This window comes from Chaetodon auriga, chromosome 8, assembly GCF_051107435.1.
Source record: "Chaetodon auriga isolate fChaAug3 chromosome 8, fChaAug3.hap1, whole genome shotgun sequence".
Lineage (NCBI taxonomy): Eukaryota > Metazoa > Chordata > Actinopteri > Chaetodontiformes > Chaetodontidae > Chaetodon > Chaetodon auriga.
Window position 1 is genome coordinate 27,428,450 of NC_135081.1, and position 18,940 is coordinate 27,447,389.

The 18,940-nt window shown below is 45.2% G+C and overlaps 1 protein-coding gene and 1 non-coding gene across 3 annotated transcripts; one reads left to right on the top strand and one right to left on the bottom strand.

Moving 5' to 3' along the window:
- Positions 1-73: 73 nt before the first annotated feature.
- Positions 74-18,579, top strand: LOC143324238 (uncharacterized). 2 transcript variants are annotated; one of them, XM_076736569.1, is made up of 26 exons: positions 74-219; positions 2,502-2,583; positions 3,044-3,109; positions 3,278-3,444; positions 4,248-4,391; positions 4,731-4,784; positions 4,905-4,958; positions 5,287-5,340; positions 5,603-5,656; positions 5,979-6,032; positions 7,517-7,570; positions 7,941-7,994; positions 8,113-8,166; positions 8,423-8,467; positions 10,498-10,551; positions 10,631-10,684; positions 11,553-11,606; positions 14,093-14,164; positions 14,495-14,530; positions 15,387-15,431; positions 15,540-15,572; positions 15,927-16,073; positions 16,544-16,720; positions 17,377-17,467; positions 17,719-17,796; positions 17,883-18,579. In XM_076736569.1, exons 1-26 carry the CDS (start codon positions 199-201, stop codon positions 18,086-18,088), a joined length of 2,004 nt encoding a protein of 667 aa, XP_076592684.1. In that variant the 5' UTR covers positions 74-198; the 3' UTR covers positions 18,089-18,579. The 2 variants fall into 2 exon arrangements, with proteins under 2 accessions (XP_076592684.1, XP_076592685.1); XM_076736570.1 differs by lacking the exons at positions 74-219; positions 2,502-2,583; positions 3,044-3,109 and having other exon boundaries at positions 3,309-3,444; positions 5,603-5,630.
- Positions 2,908-2,979, bottom strand: trnap-cgg (transfer RNA proline (anticodon CGG)). The gene has a single exon. It is a non-coding gene; the product is annotated as a tRNA-Pro (tRNA).
- Positions 18,580-18,940: the final 361 nt, after the last annotated feature.

The window sequence follows — 18,940 nt, forward strand, 5'->3', positions numbered from 1 at the left end:
AAAAAGACTCAGAGGATCCCGTCAGTGCCCGGGAACCTGAGGGATCCTGCAGAGACAGGACAGAGACAGGACAGGGTGAACCGTTGGGGTGATCATGCTGTGAGGAGAGCCGCTCAGGGAAAGCTCAGCTCGTTTTTGTCCTCATCTGTATCCTGAAAGTGTCTCGTTCTGGTTCTGGTCTGGGGACTCTGCAGCACCATGGGAGCCTCCAGCGACAAGGTAAGGGGGGACGGTCTGAGTTCGGCCAGGGCCCCTGCAGGTTCAGTGTCTGTTTCTGGACCCCTGATGGGACCAGGGGTGGAAGTTTATTTGATCTGGATCAACTGGAATTAAATTGAAATATGTTTTTGTGCTGGAGAGAGAAAGTCGAGCAGTTTCAATGTGGGCTGGTTTCAGTTAGCGTGACACCGCTCAGGTGTTCGGGTTTAGCTGTCAAATGGAACAGACTGTGATGGACTTCTGTTTTTTTGGCTCTTTACAGGTTCAGAAAGCAGAAGTGACCCAGCAGGGATTTGGTGGTACTGTCGGGTTTTAAGTGTTTTTCAGGGCATCGGCAGGCCTTAAAAGGTCATTGTCACCTGAAATGTGGAAATAAGACGTGTTCATTTCCTCATTAAAATGTTAGCAGACCTTCTCTCTCTTTGTTAGCTTAGCCGGTCAATCAGCAGCACTGTAGAGGTTTTATAGCCTGGAAAACTCCTGAACCTTCACATTCACCTGGAGTCTAGCTGAAGCCCGACTACGTTATTAGCCCCAAAGCCTTTGGTAATGTCTTTATATTTGGTCTCAAATTGGTCTTTCAAAGTATGAGATGGAACTTTCTGCGGCCTGCATTCGTCCTGGAGCAGAAACCCTCAGTGCAGAGAGGAACCGAGAACTGCTCAGCTTGTTCGACAGTGAACACGTCATCCAGTCTCTTCTTCGGAGCTGTGCTGAGGGGACGTTTCTGAGGACCGTTTCCCACTGCGGTTAATGAAAAAGCAGATTTTAATCTGTGTGGCTCTTCAGTGCACAGCAGAGGTGTTATTTCATCACTTGAAGGACTCGTCATAGTGACGCCTGATCTTACAGCCACTTGGTGTTGATTTGTATAACGAATGATGTGGACTCAGCTGAGCGACTTTTCCTCAGAAAGGTTAACTATGATCCTGGTGAAAATAATGCAGGTGGAGTTTTCATCATACAGGGTGAAGATTTTTGTGTACCAAACCCCAAATATCCATGAGAGCATGTTAAACATGAAAGAGAGCAGACGTCTCACCTCACTGCCCCGGAGGTCCTGCAGGTCAGGTCATTGGTTTGTCGTCTCCACGGCGTCGGATTTACACTGATGTGGGTGTTTGTGCCCACTTCAGGTTAGTTTGGGTATTAAAAAACACTCACCAGCATAAGTAAAACTGTTCTTTCACGATTCTGAAAAGATAAATCAGGTTTTTATTCGCCCTCGCCTCGACTGTTGGGACCCCTATAGAGGTTTTCAAGATCAATATTCCTTTATTTGTCCCGCGAGGGGAAATTCCAGAATACAGCAGCATCAGTAAGTTTTTGATTGGTTCCCATAGGCGGGAGTATTTCCCCCCCATTTACCTCCGTCCACTCCCTCCCTGTCACCTTTACGATGCACTTTAAAGTAGTATTACTTGTTTTTTTAAAGCAGTCCAGACCTTTTAATCCCTTATACCCCCACCAGGAACAGCTGTGGTCGTCCGCGGCCTCAGAGGACGCTCAGAGGAGATGATCATTAATCTTGGTTCAGGTTAGCAGTTAACAGTGAAGTGACCCTGAACAATCCTCCATCTCCAGTATGACAAACAGATGTCATTTATTTGACTTCAACAGGATCTGCAAAGTTTTTCATCTAGCAAAACTCCAAAAAGTTGTGTTTGTGTTTCGTGTTTTTGTGTGGTCTCTGGATGGATTTTTCTTTTGATGTGTTTCTTTTAGCTCGAGCAAGACTTAGACTGTGTATTTTAATTAGAAATTCTTTTTTTTTTTCATGATAATAATCTGCAGCCAGGACGCGTTGTCCTTCAGTGCACGCTGATTGATTTTTTTATGTAGTTTTGTTTGTTTGTCTATGAACGACCTTGCTGCAAAGAAAATGTTAGAAATGCTTAAACCCATCCAAACCCGTCAGGTCACCTGATCAGAGTCGTCTCCATGAGAAGAGAATACACCCAAATTGATCAATACGCAGATTAATTGATAACATTTACTGTGAAAATGCCCATCAAACCAGAGTTCTTGTTTTAAAATCCTCATATCTCAGAAGTGGGAACCAGTGAATTTTTGGCATTTCTGCCTTAAAAATGGATGATAATTAATCAATTATCAACGTAGTTGCCAATAAATGTTTTGTCGATTGTCTTGTTGATTAATCAGCTGATCGTTGTGATCGATCCAGATTTGAGAAGCTGGTGTCAGACCGATGCGGCCTGTGCTGGTCTTGGTGCTGGATCAGGACTGAATGAACTCTGCTGTGTGTCTTCTGTCCCCTGCAGGCGTCTCCGCTCTCAGGCCTGCTGCTGCTCATGTGTGTCGTCTCGTCTCTGGGCCAGGAGGAATATTCTGGATACCACTCGGGTCAGAGCCGCCACACGCCGCTGTGATGGACAGTAACGATAGTCCGAGCTCACAGATGCACTTTCATTTGTCTTTTTAAATTGTTAATGGATCTACAGAATAACCTCATTGGCTGTCAGATGGTGAAAGTTATTTCTGGAAATTATGTTTGAAAACAGTGAGATGATATTTCATGTGGTCCAGTTCGTAAATCACTCATCAAGATTAAAACCTGCTGTTCTGACGTGAAGTTCACTTCCTGTAAAGGCAGTTTTGTGTATTCATCAAGTTTTCACTGCACGTTGTAGTTTTTAGAAGTAATATTTGAGAGATTATTTGTCTCGAGGGCTCGTCCGGGATTTGAACCCGGGACCTCTCGCACCCGAAGCGAGAATCATACCCCTAGACCAACGAGCTGCTCACGTGTGGGCCAATCACAGAACCAGGTCTGACCAGCTGTGTTCAACATGTGTGTGTCCAGGTGAGGAACACACCTATGAAGGCTCCGTGGTAGACCGCTATGACAACCGGGCCCCTCCTCATCCAGGTGATCTTTACGGATCCTTCTGACCCGATCTTCTATGACCTGCAGCTTCTGTTTATGTCTGAACTGTGATTAAAGTGACTGTTGGTAGACCCCCAAAGTCAGAGCATGGACCACTGACCCTCAGTCCAAGGGCCACAAGTCTCAATGTTGTCCCCTCGTCTCCATCAGAGTACCCACCTGAGCCGACTCACAGCTACGACCAGAGGCCCGAGGAGGGGGACTACGACCCCTACGGTCCCGGCCCCACGCGGGTCACCATGATCACAGAGGACGCCTTCCCCTACGCCACCACCGCCGAGTCCCACTACGCCAAGGAGGACACAGAGTCCATGCAGGTATGAGCGCTGAGGCTGGAGGTCTTTACGGGGGTCAGAGCAGCTCCAGGAGCTTTCGATCATCCACATGACCTTCAGAGTGTGTCGAGGTTAAAAGGAGTTTCCCTTTGAACCTCGTGTGAATGAAGCTGAAGTTTGAACACATGAACAAATTCTGACCTTTTAAAGTTTGTTGAAGTCTTTACACAAAGCAGACGCAGAGCTGTCATCGTTGAATTATTCAGTGGAAATAAGGTGTGTTCAAGTGGAGAGACAGGACTGTCACAGTTTTAGTTGTGTTGTTGTTCTGCAGAAGAGAACAAAGTGGCTGAAGAGCTTTTTTCAGCTGGCATGAACTTCAACCAGCACAATAAAACAGGATGAGCTCAAGCCGTGCTGGGAAATACGAGAAATGGTGGCAAAGAGCATTTTAGGTGGAACACGATCAGAGAAACGTGATCAATAGCAGAAAAACACACCATGAAAACCTTCAGATGTCTCATCGGGCTGCCTGTGTGGTCCCTCACATTCTGAACTTAAGTCAGTTTGTCTTCATATGATGAAGGGACAGAAGATAATAAAACCAAAGTGCAGGCAGAGGCAACGTTTCGATTCATGCGTTTTTCTTTTCCAGACACATTTCATGCTTAATTTCGACATCTAACCATGAAGGAGAGTTTTAATTGGTGGGTTTTGTGAACGTAAAGTGAAATTCTTCGTCTCTGACTTTTATTGGTTTTGTGTCAGAAAAGATGCAGATTTCACCTGCAGACAGTCCGCAGTGAGCGTTTTCATGCCCCCCTTGGTGTGACCTTGTGTTTCAGGTCCCGTATGAGTATCCTCCTGCAGGACCAGACACCGACTCCTCGGAGGAGTCTGGGGGCGACGCAGCTCTGGGGGAGGAGGGGCCGACAGAGTGTGACTGTGAACCCGGAGAGCCTGGATTCGCTGGCTTCGCAGGACCGAAGGTACCGACTCATTTCCACACGTCCTGGTCATTTTATTCCCAGCACTGAAGCGCCGCTGACCGCGACAAAGAAAGATGACGTTTAATGTCTCGACCGACGAGACAAAGACTCGTGTCCTGCCCTGGTGGGACGTTAACGTCCTGCTCTGCAGCAGCGCTGCAGTGCATGTGTCCCTCTGTGTATTTACACTGTCGGTACGTTATGTTGCATTCATAGGCGTCAGATCATTCAGGAGATTCGTGTTTCTGTCTGAGAAGTTTTCACAGTTTGTCTGCATGTACACACCAGGAATCGACGCATACGTTTGACTTGATTTCTTCTTCTTCTGTTTCCTGTCAGGGATCCAGAGGTCTGCAGGGTAAAACCAGTGAGCCAGGAGCTCAAGGCAGAGAGGTGAGAGTCTGAAACATTACTCCAGCACAGAAACCTGAATACTGTAAGAGTCAGTGCACAGCTGCGTGCAGAGCTCTCTGGAGCTTCATCTCACATTTCATTCGTTTTGTTGTTTTTTAGGGTTATAAAGGAACCAAAGGAGTTCAGGGAAGAAGAGGAGACACTGGACCAGTGGTAAGTCAGTCACGTTACAGCGACACTGAGACTTAACTCCACCACTCATGGTGGTTTACGCTCCAAAAGCCTGTTGTGACAACAGGAAACACAAAGGAAAAAAGGAAAAGTGAAACTGGCTGAAGGAACAAACTGAAGGAAAGTGAAAATGAGACTAAAGCCAACAAGGAAATAAAAGTGAAAGTAAAAACAGATTAAAAAATAAACACTAAACTTCATTTAAAGCTAAATTGTGATAAACAGCAAAGTCCTCAAAACTCACACAGTTCATGTTTTGTGGTGCTGTTTGTTTATTTGTGGTTTTGACCTCTGACCTCTCGTCCTGCAGGGCGACGCCGGGCCTGAAGGAGATGACGGAGCTTCAGGTTTCTCTGGAGCCATGGTGAGTTCACTGACCGGCCCACAGCGGGGGTCCGCTGACTGTCTTTAATATCAGAGACAGATCACGTGAACACTGTGAAGCTTCAGGTTTTGAAACATGAAAGATAAATGTTGCTGTTCAGGAAATTTACGATAAAAATAAAATATATAAAAAAAACGTTCATATTATTTCTCGATTATTCTAATGAAATGATCCCGTCAGTGTTTTAAATACAAGATGATAAATGAACACGTGCTGAGTCCGAATCTCATGTCGTCAACAGGGAGAACCTGGACTTCCAGGAGACCCAGGTGAGCGCGGAGAGGCAGGTCTGAAGGTAAACACACACACACACACACACGCTCACACACACAGAGTTATGCTCCTTTAGATTGATGCACTCACCAGGGACACACCTTTAATATGAATGCAGGTGTCAAATGCTTTTCCAAATGAATTCTATTCGTTTTAAATGAATTAAATTCATCAATGCGAATGTCCCAAATCACAGCATTTAACTGTACTCACGAATATAAAACACCGTCCTGGTCAGACCTGATTCTCTCGCTCGACCCTTTTTTAATCGTCACCCGGTTCACCGGCATCACGAACAGCTGCAGCAGATGTTTTATTAAAATCTGACGTCTTCCTGTCGGCAGGGTGACTTCGGGATGGAGGGACCCCGCGGAGGAGTCGGAGGTCTTGGTGAGACTGTAAGGAAACAGAACAACATTCATCCGTCTCCATTTCTTCCTATTTTGTTGCTAAAATGTGCTAACACACACACACACACACACACACACACACACACACACACACACACACACACACACACACAGTCCTCCTTAAAGACAAAATGGAAACTGTAAAGACCAGTTAATTACCAGACAGAGGAGGAAGGAAAAGAATGAATTTTATTCCTAATTTTAATGTTAATATTTGAATATTTGAAGACCTCTTTGATGTTTTGTGAATAAAGTTTGATGATCAGTTCTCCTTAAAACCACCTGAAAGGATTAAACTGGGCCTCAGTTACAGACGAGAACGATAATTCAACGATAATCTGGAGTCCAGACTTCAGCAGAGCTCTGTTCATATATAGAATGATTGTCTCCAAAAGACAAAACTGTACCGAGAAAACGTGATCAAATGAAAAAATTCCAGCCACAGGGTCACTTTGTGTCTGCAGCAGAGACAGAGATTAAAAACGAGGCCGGTAAGGCAGCTGATGTCGTGTCGGGGAAACACCTGTCGGTTTGTGTAAAGATCCAGGTGACCTTCATCTGTTGGTCCAGCGTTTGTCCCTCCACACGTCGGAAATCACCCAGACTTTTGCTTCCTCCTCCTGCCGTCGACCGGCCTTCACCTCAGCAGCAACCAGGCGCAGCAACAGAGGCTGCCGGTGAATTGGGGGTTTACCAGCCGACAGCCAGTTTTTAATTCCAGTTCACTCTTTTCCAAACTGGTCTCAATTTTATTTCCCACTTCAGCATCGACCACAAACAGAATTTATGTCAGAACAGGTGAAGTCAAGATGAAACTGACTGTATGAACTTTAAATATGCAGCGGTTTGCAGCACCGTAAGCACTCCTGCAGCGTCTGTCTGAAGCTTTTATTAGATAAGATAAGATAAGATAAGATAAGGTAAGGTAAAGCTTTATCGAGCCAGGCTGGGGAAAGTCGGCAAAGTATTAAAAGAAGACAAAAACACGAAGACACAAACACGAAGACACAAACACGAAGACACAAACACGAAGACACAAACACGAAGACACAAACATGAAGACACAAACACGAAGACACAAACATGAAGACACAAACACGAAGACACAAACATGAAGACACAAACATGAAGACACAAACACGAAGACACAGTGGCACATGAGGATCAAAGGATAAAAACTAAAAACTGTGTGTATACATTGTGTACATTGTGTACAGATTGTAAAAATACTGTCATCAGTATGGATGATAAATACTGTGTGTGTACTAGTACACAGTGGAAAAGTAAACAAAGTAAAAAGATGTAAGACGGATGTGAGCATAACTAACAGGAGTGCAAACACAGGTTTGTCATTTAATATGGGAAAACATACTGTATATATTATTGTTCTTATTCCTTTAATTATAAAGTCTCACACACACACACACACACACACACACATTTTTCATCGTCAGGTGTTTGTTCGGTTTCAGGGCCCTCATGGTGATACTGGACCTCCAGGACGGAGGGGAGGTAAAGGTATCAAGGTGAGGAAAACACACATTTAGACATTTTTAGTTGTAGTTTACTCATATTTCAGTTTGAAGCAGCGAAGGTAAAATGCTTGACTGTCAGCTGTTCCTGATACGAAAAGGTCTGCAGATGTTTTATGATCAAATACAGAAAATCAGCCAGTTAATATGAGTAAATACAGGTTGTGTTGGTATAAGTTAACGAGGGCAGGCAGATGTCCCTCGAGCTGGGGTCGAGTCTTTCTTCTGCTTTCCATCAGAAATATTTGTTGTGTTATTTTGACGAATCATCGTACATTTCTGCTGTTTTTATTTATTTGTTTCTGTTTTTACCATCTGTTTCGAACCGTTCCCTCTCCTCTCACTCGACTGCCTCTGTGCTCAGGGGTCTCATGGCAGCGAAGGCAGAGAGGGTCCTCGTGGACGAGATGGACTGAAGGTATGGAGATAAAAGGTGGAGACGTGGAAGAGAGCTGTCGGTAGTCCTCCTGCTCACCAGCAGAGGTCGACAGAGGTCAGAGCTGAACGCCTCTTTAACGTCCCGTCTTCTCCTGCAGGGTCAGACTGGAGCTCCCGGGTTTCCAGGGGACGTCGGCGACAGAGGATACACAGTAAGAAACGATCCTCGGCCGTCGTCTGTCCTCCGTGAGACAATCTGAACCTGTGAACGTTCCTCTGAGCATTTTCACAAACTCTACAGGTGTAACTGTGTTTTATCCAAAGGATTGCACTTCATTAAAAAGGTCTTCAGAGGTGATTCCTCTGAGGACAGAATCCCTTCGTATCTGGATTTCATATCATGGGACATTTAGGACACGTCAAGTGTGTGATAATCTGGACAAAGTCTTTCCTGTCTGTCCTCCTCAGGGTTATCCTGGACAGCCGGGAGCCACCGGACCCGCTGGACCGAAGGTACAAACACACAAACACGTTTTCACCGTATTACTGCAGTTTAGTATGAAATATCACTGAGTGAGTGTGTGTGTGTGTGTGTGTGTGTGTGTGTGTGTGTGTGTGTGTGTGTGTGTGTGTTTGTATGTGTGTTTGTACGTGTAGCTGTGTGGGTGTGTGTGTGCGTGTGCGTGTGCGTGTGTGACTGAATGTATGTGTGGTTGTGTGTGTTTGTATGTGTAACTGTGTGGGTGTGCGTGTGTGTGTGTGTGTGTGTGTGTGTGTGTGTGTGTCTGTGTTTGTATGTGTAACTGTGTGGGTGTGCATGTGCATGTGTGTGTGTGTGTGTGTGTGTGTCTGTGTTTGTATGTGTAACTGTGTGGGTGTGCATGTGCGTGTGTGTGTGTGTGTCTGTGTTTGTATGTGTAACTGTGTGTGTGTGTGTGTGTGTGTGTCTGTGTTTGTATGTGTAACTGTGTGTGTGTGTGTCTGTGTTTGTATGTGTAACTGTGTGGGTGTGCATGTGCGTGTGCGTGTGTGTGTGTGTGTGTGTCTGTGTTTGTATGTGTAACTGTGTGGGTGTGCATGTGCATGTGCGTGTGTGTGTGTGTGTGTGTGTGTGTGTGTGTCTGTGTTTGTATGTGTAACTGTGTGGGTGTGTGTGTGTGTGTGTGTGTGTTTGTTTGTATGTGTGTTTGTATGTGTAGCTGTGTGGGTGTGTGTGTGCGTGTGTGACTGAATGTATGTGTGGTTGTGTGTGTTTGTATGTCTAACTGTGTGGGTGTGCGTGTGTGTGTGTGTGTGTGTGTGTGTGTGTGTGTCTGTGTTTGTATGTGTAACTGTGTGGGTGTGCGTGTGTGTGTGTGTGTGTGTGTGTGTCTGTGTTTGTATGTGTAACTGTGTGTGTGTGTGTGTCTGTGTGTGTGTCTGTGTGTGTCTGTGTTTGTATGTGTAACTGTGTGGGTGTGTGTGTGCATGTTTGTGTGTGTGTGTGTCTCTGTGTTTGTATGTGTAACTGTGTGGGTGTGCGTGTGTGTGTTTGTGTGTGTGTGTGTGTTTGTATGTGTAACTGTGTGGGTGTGTGTGTGCGTGTGTGCGTGTTTGTTTGTATGTGTGACTGTGTGGGTGTGCGTGTGTGTGGCCATGTATTCCCCACATCGTGGGGACATACATCTGTTTACACAGTCACATTGTGGGGACTCTCCCTCCTCATGGGGACGAAACGCAGGTCCATGTTATTCATTGTCCTTTATCATGAGGATACATTCAGTGGTTGGACAGATACTGTTCATTTCACATGAGATTTCTAGCATCTTTGACATGATGTTTTCTCTCTGCCCCTGAAACTTTCACTTTGAGTGAGAAAAATACCACAACAGCTCAAAGAGCTCTTGTACTTTTACTTTTCTTTGCTCGGTCGGGACAGTTGAGCCTTCGATGACTGATTTGTGATGTAATCAGAGTAAAGTAGAAACTGGAAGTGAGCGGATACCAAACGATGATCACTGTGCCGTTGTTGATGGTATCGTGTGCTGTGGACAGCACCGCTGACACAGATGAGATGACTACAGCACAGGGTTGAGTCTCTGAAATTTCCCAAAGATCTCTCTGCTGCTTGGAGCTTTGTGGGAGTCAAGAAGAATTCAGTCTCTGCATTTCCCCTCATGTTGCACATCAACACCAAAACACACGAAAAGAGGAAAATGTGTTGTGGTTAGTGCAGAGCGTGAAAGCTCACGGCTGAAAGCAAAAGTTCAGCCGCAGCGGGATGAAGGCTGCTTAAAGCCAAAGAAAAGAAAAGGAGGTAAAGGTGAATATTTCCTCAGAATGCTTCTTCATGTGTTCACAAAGTGGTGAACTCGCTCCATCCTCTGTGGTCGACTGAGCCTTTCCAGGATGCCCCTTTCATAATCATGAGCCTGTTTACCTGTGGAACGATCCAAACAGGTGTTTTTGGAGCGTTCCACATCTTTCAGTCTGTGAAACGTGTTGCTGACGATAAACAGTGTTTTCTCTCAGATTAAGTTCCCTCCTCTCCTTTTCTCTCTCAGGGCTCTCAAGGTCAGGACGGCCTGCCCGGCAGTGACGGCGACCCCGGGGAAGATGTGAGTTGGTCACAGATCTCAACAAAGCGTCCGTCCTCTTTGCTTCCTCGTTGCTTACCGCTGCTGTTTGTGTCTTCAGGGCGCTGTGGGAGTCCGGGGTGTGATGGGAGAGCCCGGACTGTTTGGTGCCAAGGTAACGAACATGATGGCTCCTGCATCGACACAGCGGAGATGGATGTACAGACGTATCGATGCAGAACTGCTCCATTCACCCCAGTGGGATTTACATTGTAGTTGTTTACAGAAACTTTTAGTTTAGCTCAGATTGGCCCTGAAATAATCAGTGGACACTACAAATACACATCGCGGTCGTCTGTCATGACCAAGGCCACGTTCACTTTAAGCTTATTTCACCTCAGACTTTCTTCAGTTTTAGTTTATCAGCTCAGTTTGTGTGTCATGAAGCCGAGTCTGTATGCATAAGTATAAGTACACAGTAAGTATACTGTATATATAAGTCTGTGCTGTACAGCTGTGTTGTATCCATTAGTTTGAAATATTCGTGTTTTTTCAGAGAAATTCACTCATTTCTGCAATGAGCCACAAAGCAGAAGCTCTCTGATTGGATGTTCCTTGCTGGGATCCACTCCGGGGCTGTTTTGATTTTGGGTTTTTTTTGTTGTTTTTGTTTGAGCCGGTGATTCAGCCAGAAGAATTTAATGTCAGCAGAGTCTGTGGACAGCTGATAAGACCTCACCCGCCTCGCTGTCTGACTGTGTTATTCTTCATAGATTATGACTCATGACACCAGGATTCAGTCACCAGATAGTCTGAATGTCAAAGCACACACCCACAGCATGTGATGGTCTCTCACTGCTGCTTTCATAAACTGAACAATGGCTGAATTCCATTTAGTTTCAGGGTCCTGGTCTTTAATTTGTTGGTAACACGTGAGATTTTCCTTCTGTCAGAGTCAAAATGTCTCCTGTGAAATAAACCTGTTGGATGAACAAACTGCTGAACTTCACCTCAGTGTCTTAACGCCTGTTGTCTGTCTGCAGGGCAGCAAAGGGGATCGTGGTGTGCGAGGACCTCGAGGCAGAGTGGGCGTTGTGGTGAGTGTGCGGCAGGGCGGTCCAGTGGTTAAAAGAACTGTCCTGTTCCTCTAAAGTCGCAGGTTCGGTTCCTGAGTCATCATTGTGAAGAGATGGGTAATGGTTGTAGAAACTGTCTGAGACATCATGTGCAGCTTGAAACAGGGAGTCTGAGGAGACGTGGCTTCACACAGAGAGGCTGTGAACCACTGCTCTCCAGACCGTCTGCAGATTTTACATGTGAAAACAGATGTGAAGTGTCCTCTGTGGCTCTAACCGAGTCATCCCCACCTGGAGACAGCAGGTTTTAACAGAGAGCCTGTGTTACAGTCATTCTTTGGATATCTTCACCTCTGCTGCGTCACTTTGGGTTTTTGTGCGTGTTGTCATTGTCCCTGCTGACCTGAAAGGAGAAGTTAGAAGGAGAATGAAGGAAGGAGGCAGTAATCTGTGCAGTTTCTGTTGAATGGAAGGGCTTTCCTGCGATTACAACATGTTCTGGGAGAACAGAGAAAGCAGACTTTGTTTTATTCACGGGTCGCATCCTGAGAGAAGGAGCTCTGTACACTCTGCACCGTACAGCTGAAGGGTGTCCGTAAAACAAAGACAGCACTCTGTGTGCAGCACTGCCCTCTCAAATCCAAAGTTAGCCTCCTGGGATTTATGGTATTGGAGTTTTCCAGGAGGAAGTCACATCTCTCTGCAGTCTGACTGAGCACAGATATATTAACATCACCTTCACTGAATGTGAGAGGTTTGTGTCACCCCAGAAAATGAAGATAGATTGAAGAACAGCGAAAAGAAATCGACACACTCTATCTGAAGAAGAGTGTGAAAGTGAAGTGAAAGTGAATCATTTCATCTCCTCAGCTCAGGATGTTTACTCAGCTCAGGGCTGATTGTACTCACAGAATGAAAGTGGAAGCTGTGACTCATTTTCTTTTAAATACTCACTTCAGGACACCTGCGCGATGATTTTTAAGCCTGTCCACAATCAGATGCCCGAGACTGGCCGATCTGGCAACACTGTGCCTCAGACATGAGTAATCAAACCTGATACTGTCACACAGGTCGGCCAATCACAGGTCAGCAAGGAAGATCTGCTGAAAATAAACACGATCGTTACACGCAGATTGATTTCTAATGAGGTCAGTTGTGGTTGTAAATTTCTGATGACCTTTAAGTATCACATCATGCAAATAAAACCATCTTCAGTTCTACTAAATCTCTGGAGAAATTTCCCAGAGTTCAGTTCTGAGGAGGCTCGTTAGTTATTTTGACATCGACATGGGAAAGAAAAAAAAAACCGGGAAGTGTTTTAATCCAGAGTTTCACTGAATGACCAGACGGCACATCTGGAGAGGATGAAACATCTGTCAGCATTTAATTACACGTCAGTCAGTTTATTTACAGACAACATTTAACCTCTAACACTAACCGTCCATCAATGCGTAAAAGCATGAGAATCAGTAGCTTTGGATGCAGAGTCGTAAAGATTACAATGTGTAGCTGGAATGAAGAGCAGTGATTGGTCAGCAGGGGATAAATAACCTGGTTCCAGTCAGTGCAGAGCTTGAAATCAATCCAGTGTTTCGTAGAGAAGTCAGCACCGGGAGAAGTACAAGTGAAGAGAACGGGTGATTATTCACTGATCAGTTTTTCCTCAGAGGCTTGTCCAATCCAGACCTTTCTGTCCTCAAAGCAGCTCAGCAGAGAGTTGCAGTGAAGCAGCGAGGACCACCTGGTTCACCTGGGGACGTTCTGTTGTCAAAAAAGATCTCGAATGAAGCATATTTAAGAAAAGCACAGTGGAGCCTCGTGGTACTCCAGAGGAGATGGGCACAGAGGATGAGGCCGACACACGTTTTAATGTGGAGGTGTCAAAGAGACGTTTGTCAGTGGTTTAAAGTTTTCTATCAGTTCAGAGTCAAACCCCTAAAAAACCCCGAACCTCTTTCACACCGAGCAGATCTGTGACATTCACTGTCTCTCACCATCATTTCAGTGTCTCATCGACGTTAAGTCACAAGTTACAGTCTAGTCATTCGTAACTCAGACAGATAACCGGAGCAGCGAGAGAAGTCCAGACTGTCTGACCTGAAAACAACGCGGCTCTTCATGTTTGACAGTTTGACATTTAGAGACATGACGGTGAAGTCCCCCGAGGGGTTTTAACACTGAAGCTCTTTTACTTCCTCTTTTGAACTTTTCTCTCTTTGCCAACTTCTGTCTTAATAATTTTTATCTTGTCTTTATTTCCTTTTTTTGGGGGGGGATATTTTATTGAACTTTCGTTGTCGTGTTGGTTCTGTTTCCTTTCCTGCAGAGAAGGAGAAGAACGTGAATAAATATTTCTTGTAACTGTCAGAATTAATTTCTCAGGTGTTTATAAAAGGTGAAAAAAGAAACAATAAAGACAATGAAACCAACATGCACACACTTAATGTCCTCATCATGGATCGATCAGGTTGATTGATTGATTATTTCTCTGTCCGTTTGCTCAACAGGGAGCTCAGGGGGAGCGAGGAGATGCCGGAGTGCCAGGAAAACAAGGACCAAAGGGCCTGCAGGGGCAGACTGTGGGTTCACACAACTCTCAGACCACAACACAGTAACAACCCAGCCCACCTTTTAAGATAAGATAAGATAAGATAAAACTTTATTGATCCCACGGCAGGGAAATTACATTTATTAGATATCAGACATCACTGAGGTCCGAACAACTTCAGCACAATCTGGAATCAGTTGACACAACCGTGACGTTTAAAACGGTGGGAAATCTAAAGGAGCTCACTAATATTATTCTTATCTTATCTTATCTTAAAGTCAAAGTCACAAGCCTTTTCGGAGTGAAGGTGTGTCTTCAGGTTGTGTGTTCAGTTGATGTGATGAGTTTGTTTCTCTTCCAGGGGTCCAAAGGTGAGACGGGACGTCAGGGTGAACAGGTGAGCGCCGAAGATCCCACATCAAACAAACCGTCTGAGAGAACGAGCTTAAAACTGCAGCGATGACTGTGGAGATTCACGAGTGATGAAGAGTCACAGAGTAAAGAGCAAATCTGAGTACAAAGAACTCAATTTTGTAAAGTAATTGTATTTTTTACTCGACTACTTAACTTTAGTTACAGAACTTGTGACTTTGCAGAGTAGAAATACAAAAGAAGATAAGAAAACATGATTATTCATGTATTATTGTAGGTTAAGGTACGATATGATTTTATTGGTTGATTGATTGATCAGTTCACCGGCTACAGCGAAATATAAAGTCCTTAAAGTGATGAACATTCATGCATCAACACAATCCCACGATGAAACACACGACTCTGAAATAGATCGTTCTGCATAATGAGGACTTTACTTTTGGTTTTTTTATGTATTGGTATACTTTGATGCTAATACTTCTGTACTTTTAAGTCTTTTGTTGTAACAGAGTATTTCTGCACCACAGTATTTGTACCTTTACTTAAGTAAAGGTAGACTCCATAGTTTCATGTTGTCTGAAGCTGATAGATAGATAGATCAGATTCATCCTGAGGACCAGAGCAGACATTTATCGTCTGTTCATCAAAGTTAAATCAGATGAAAACATCTCGTCTTCTTTGCCGTCGTGACCTAAATTAAACCCAGGCGGGAGTTTCCCTCGTCTGTTGACTTCTTCTTTTCTACGTCGTCTTTCCTGTTTGACGAGCAGGTGTTTACTATCAGACAACCTTTGATGAAACTCAAAGAATCGCTCACATGCTGCCGCTGTTGTTTTGTGACCTCAGTCACATTTTGTGGGTGTTTTTTCTGCTTCCTGCAGGGCGCCGCAGGGAGGAAGGCTCTGAAAGGAGTTAAAGGACAAAAGGTAATTTTACCTCTTTACACTCTGATGATGAAACTCTTTCACTTCCTGTTTCCCCCCCCCGCTGGGATTTACCGGCTGATCGGTTTCTTCCTTCCTCTTTCCTTTCAGGGAAGCAGCGGTGGCCGTGGAGACAAAGGACAGGTGTTCACTCACTGTTTGTGCTCTGACGTCACAGAAACACAACACGTCTGATGCAGTGGAAGAGTGCTCCAGGCGCTCCGGGCTCCATCTGACGCCTGGTGTTACTCAGTAATGTGTAATACAAAGTACAAAAGAAATGCTCGAAACAAAAGTTGCTGCTTTAAAAATAACAGCAGGAGCTCTTTACAGTTTCGAGGTTGAATTAAACTTCAACCTTGAGTGTACTTTAATGTACCTGAATGGGACAAAAACACCACAAACTTTCCTTTGTACATTCTTCTGAAAGTCTCATTTAGTCATCAAACTCTTAATCTTTGCTTCTTCGTCCTTCCTGTCATTCCTTCTTTGGGACAGCGTGGACCAAAAGGCGCCGTCGGCCGTAACGGCGACCCCGGCCCCGCGGGACCGCCCGGCATCCCGGGTACCAGAGGAGAGCGCGGTCCGATCGGCGACGGGGGCGTCAAAGGCCGAGCGGGACCCAAAGGAGTCCAGGGTCCCTCTGTGAGTGACAGCTGCAAACCTGAAGGACTGTTCATGTCATCAGGATGTTAAAACCGGAGATGATCCTGAATTTGATCTCCTGCCTGATCTGAAGAGCCGTCAAAGGGTTTAAAAGCTTTTTCGAGAAATCACCTCAAGTGTTTCAGGACTGATCTCACCTGCTTTTTTCACCACACACCCACAAACACTGTTCAGAGTGCAGCTCAGATCAAGCTTCCCTCCTGTGAAGGTCTTTCTCTGTCGGTCTTCAGTCTTTGTCAGCCGTCACACAGCTCAGAAGTGACGCATGTTAATATAACATCTTTAAATAATACAAATAAAGCATCAGAAAGGTCCACGTGTACATCATGATGCTTTAGTTTTCATGCAGTTCACTTTCCAGAGGGTTTAAACCTGGTTTTCAGATGAACTGACGTGTTGAAGTTGGTGTTGTGTAGCAGAAGATGACCTGAGCGCTCTCTGTCCCGCAGGGTCCTGGTCTGACTGACGAGCAGGTCCTGCAGCTCTGCAGGGGCGTGGTCACAGCCCAGATCTCCCAGTACGCCGCCTCCATCCGGGCCAAGTGCTCCCAGGGCTGCCCCATCAACAACCGCACGCTCATCGGGCCCCCGGGACCCCGAGGGATGTCGGGATCTCCAGGCAAGCCTGTAAGTCCCGCTCCAGCCTCACAGCTACGATGGTGGAGGTGGTTCTTAGTTCAGGTCTCCAGACTTCAAGAGGAAACATATGAAGGTTCATCTTCTTCACATGATATTTTATAATGACCAGAAATGTCAGTAAAACCCAGAGAAGCAGGACACATGACTACAGATCACTTTCTCATCCATTTTTCAAAACATAACATTAATATTTTTTCAGAAAGAGGATTTAACGTTTGGATTTCATGAGCTTGTGAGCTTTGCGAGCTGGTTTCCTGCTGCAGGAAGACACTGCTCACCACAGTTTGAAGTAAACAAGTCTCCGAAACGTTGAGATGAAAGATTTAGAGCTGCCTTATCACATTTGGTGGCAGAAGTGCAGGTTCAAGGTTCAGGTTAACAGCCGTCATACGATACAGGAAAATACGATAAAAGAAAACTCTGTATAATATGTGCAAAGTCATGTAATATGTAAGTTATAGTATAAAAAATACAACATGAACACATTATGATACAGCCAATAAATGAATTCCTGCTTTTTTCATCATCCTGCAGTAAAACACAAAGAAGAATCCTGAGACAACCTTATCAGAAGTTACTGTGTGACTCCCTGCTCTATGAATTAAGGTCTAATGTTAAACACCACCTCCGCCTCCACCTGTCAGGGTAAAGCAGGAAAAGCCGGAGCCAAGGGAGCCAGAGGTGTTCAAGGTGACCGAGGACTGGAGGGACAGGAAGGTCCGCCGGGAAGCAGAGGTCAGATCAGATCTTTGTACAATCTTCATTTTAATAGATCCTGTAAATCTTCTCATTTTCAGGCTCAGTTTACTTCTTTTCAGTCGAATAATTCACATTCAGACTCCAGACGTTCGTGATTTGTCTCCTGACATTCGTGGAGTGAAGTGAGGAAACAATCGACCAGAAGTTTTCCCTCGCAGCTCCTGACCTGACCTGACTTCTGTAGTTTTGTAGCTTCTCCCAGAAGCTCTTTATGTTTCTCTCAACAGGTGAAAAGGGACCTAAAGGCCTCGCAGGTGATCCAGGTAAAGGCCTGCCAGGACCTGACGGACCACAAGGCCCGAGAGGTGCGACGCAGTTCTTCTGCTTTTCCATCACTTATTACACTCCACAAATCAGGCACTTTATACATTACATCATTTCCTCTCCGCAGGTTTTCCAGGTGACCCAGCAGAACCCAGAAACGGAATGGAGGGTCCCCGAGGTCCCCGCGGCTTCCCCGGTGCGGTCGGTCAGCTCGGCGCGGTCGGTATCGCCGGCGTGCCGGGATTCTGCGAGGCGCGGGACTGCAGCATTCACGCGCCGGTGATGCGCAAAGAGCAGGGTCTGGTCAAAGGACCCGTCAGCTCAAAGATGTGAACCCGAACACGAGCGACGAGAACCATCGTGAGGTTCTAGAAGGTTCACGTCCTGGTTCCTCTCATCGAACTCCAGCTGACGCCAGAACTGGGTTCAGAAATGAGCCGAACGTGGTTTTTTACATTTATGACAATCGTTTGTTTAAAAGCTGCGAACGATTCAATCCTTCATCGACTGTTGTTGAAAATGTCAGTGGGCCGGGTGGAGCACCGGGCGGAGCACCGAGAGGGGCCCCACCCGGCGGCGGGTTTGGAAACAAATGCGGAAACTGTGCATGAAGAGCCGGACGAGGACGCAGGTGAAGCTTTGACGTTTTAACCTCATAAAGGTCCAAACAGTTCTGATCAGGATGCAGTTTGATAAAAACACGAAATAGTTCCTTCAGTTTAGTTTTTGTTTTTTCCGGTAAATCAAGAAAAAAATAAAAAAAAATCTTTTATGTAAATATTCTGTAAAATATCTCAAATACATGTACTGTGCTCTGAAATGTGTTTCAGATAAACTGTCTGATGTTTTTTACGCTGAGTCTTCAGTTTGTCGCTCGTCACGTCTGAAAGAAAAATTCAGAAATATCCCAGAAAGATTCCATCTCAGAGCGAGCTGATTCCAGACCTCTGACTCTGCTGACCAAAAACTCAGTGACAGGTCTGTGAGACGATCGGGCAGTAATCTGATTACTTATCACCTTTCAGATTTTCCTCCAAACTCAAATGGTTTCATTTAAATAACTTCAAATTATCCAATATTTCACAGAAAAACTAGAGAAAAGAATCAAATTAGTTTCTTTTTCTTTCTTTTCCCATTAATCATCTGACGGCCCCTCAGATCGATCTGCTGACCCTTTGGAGGGGC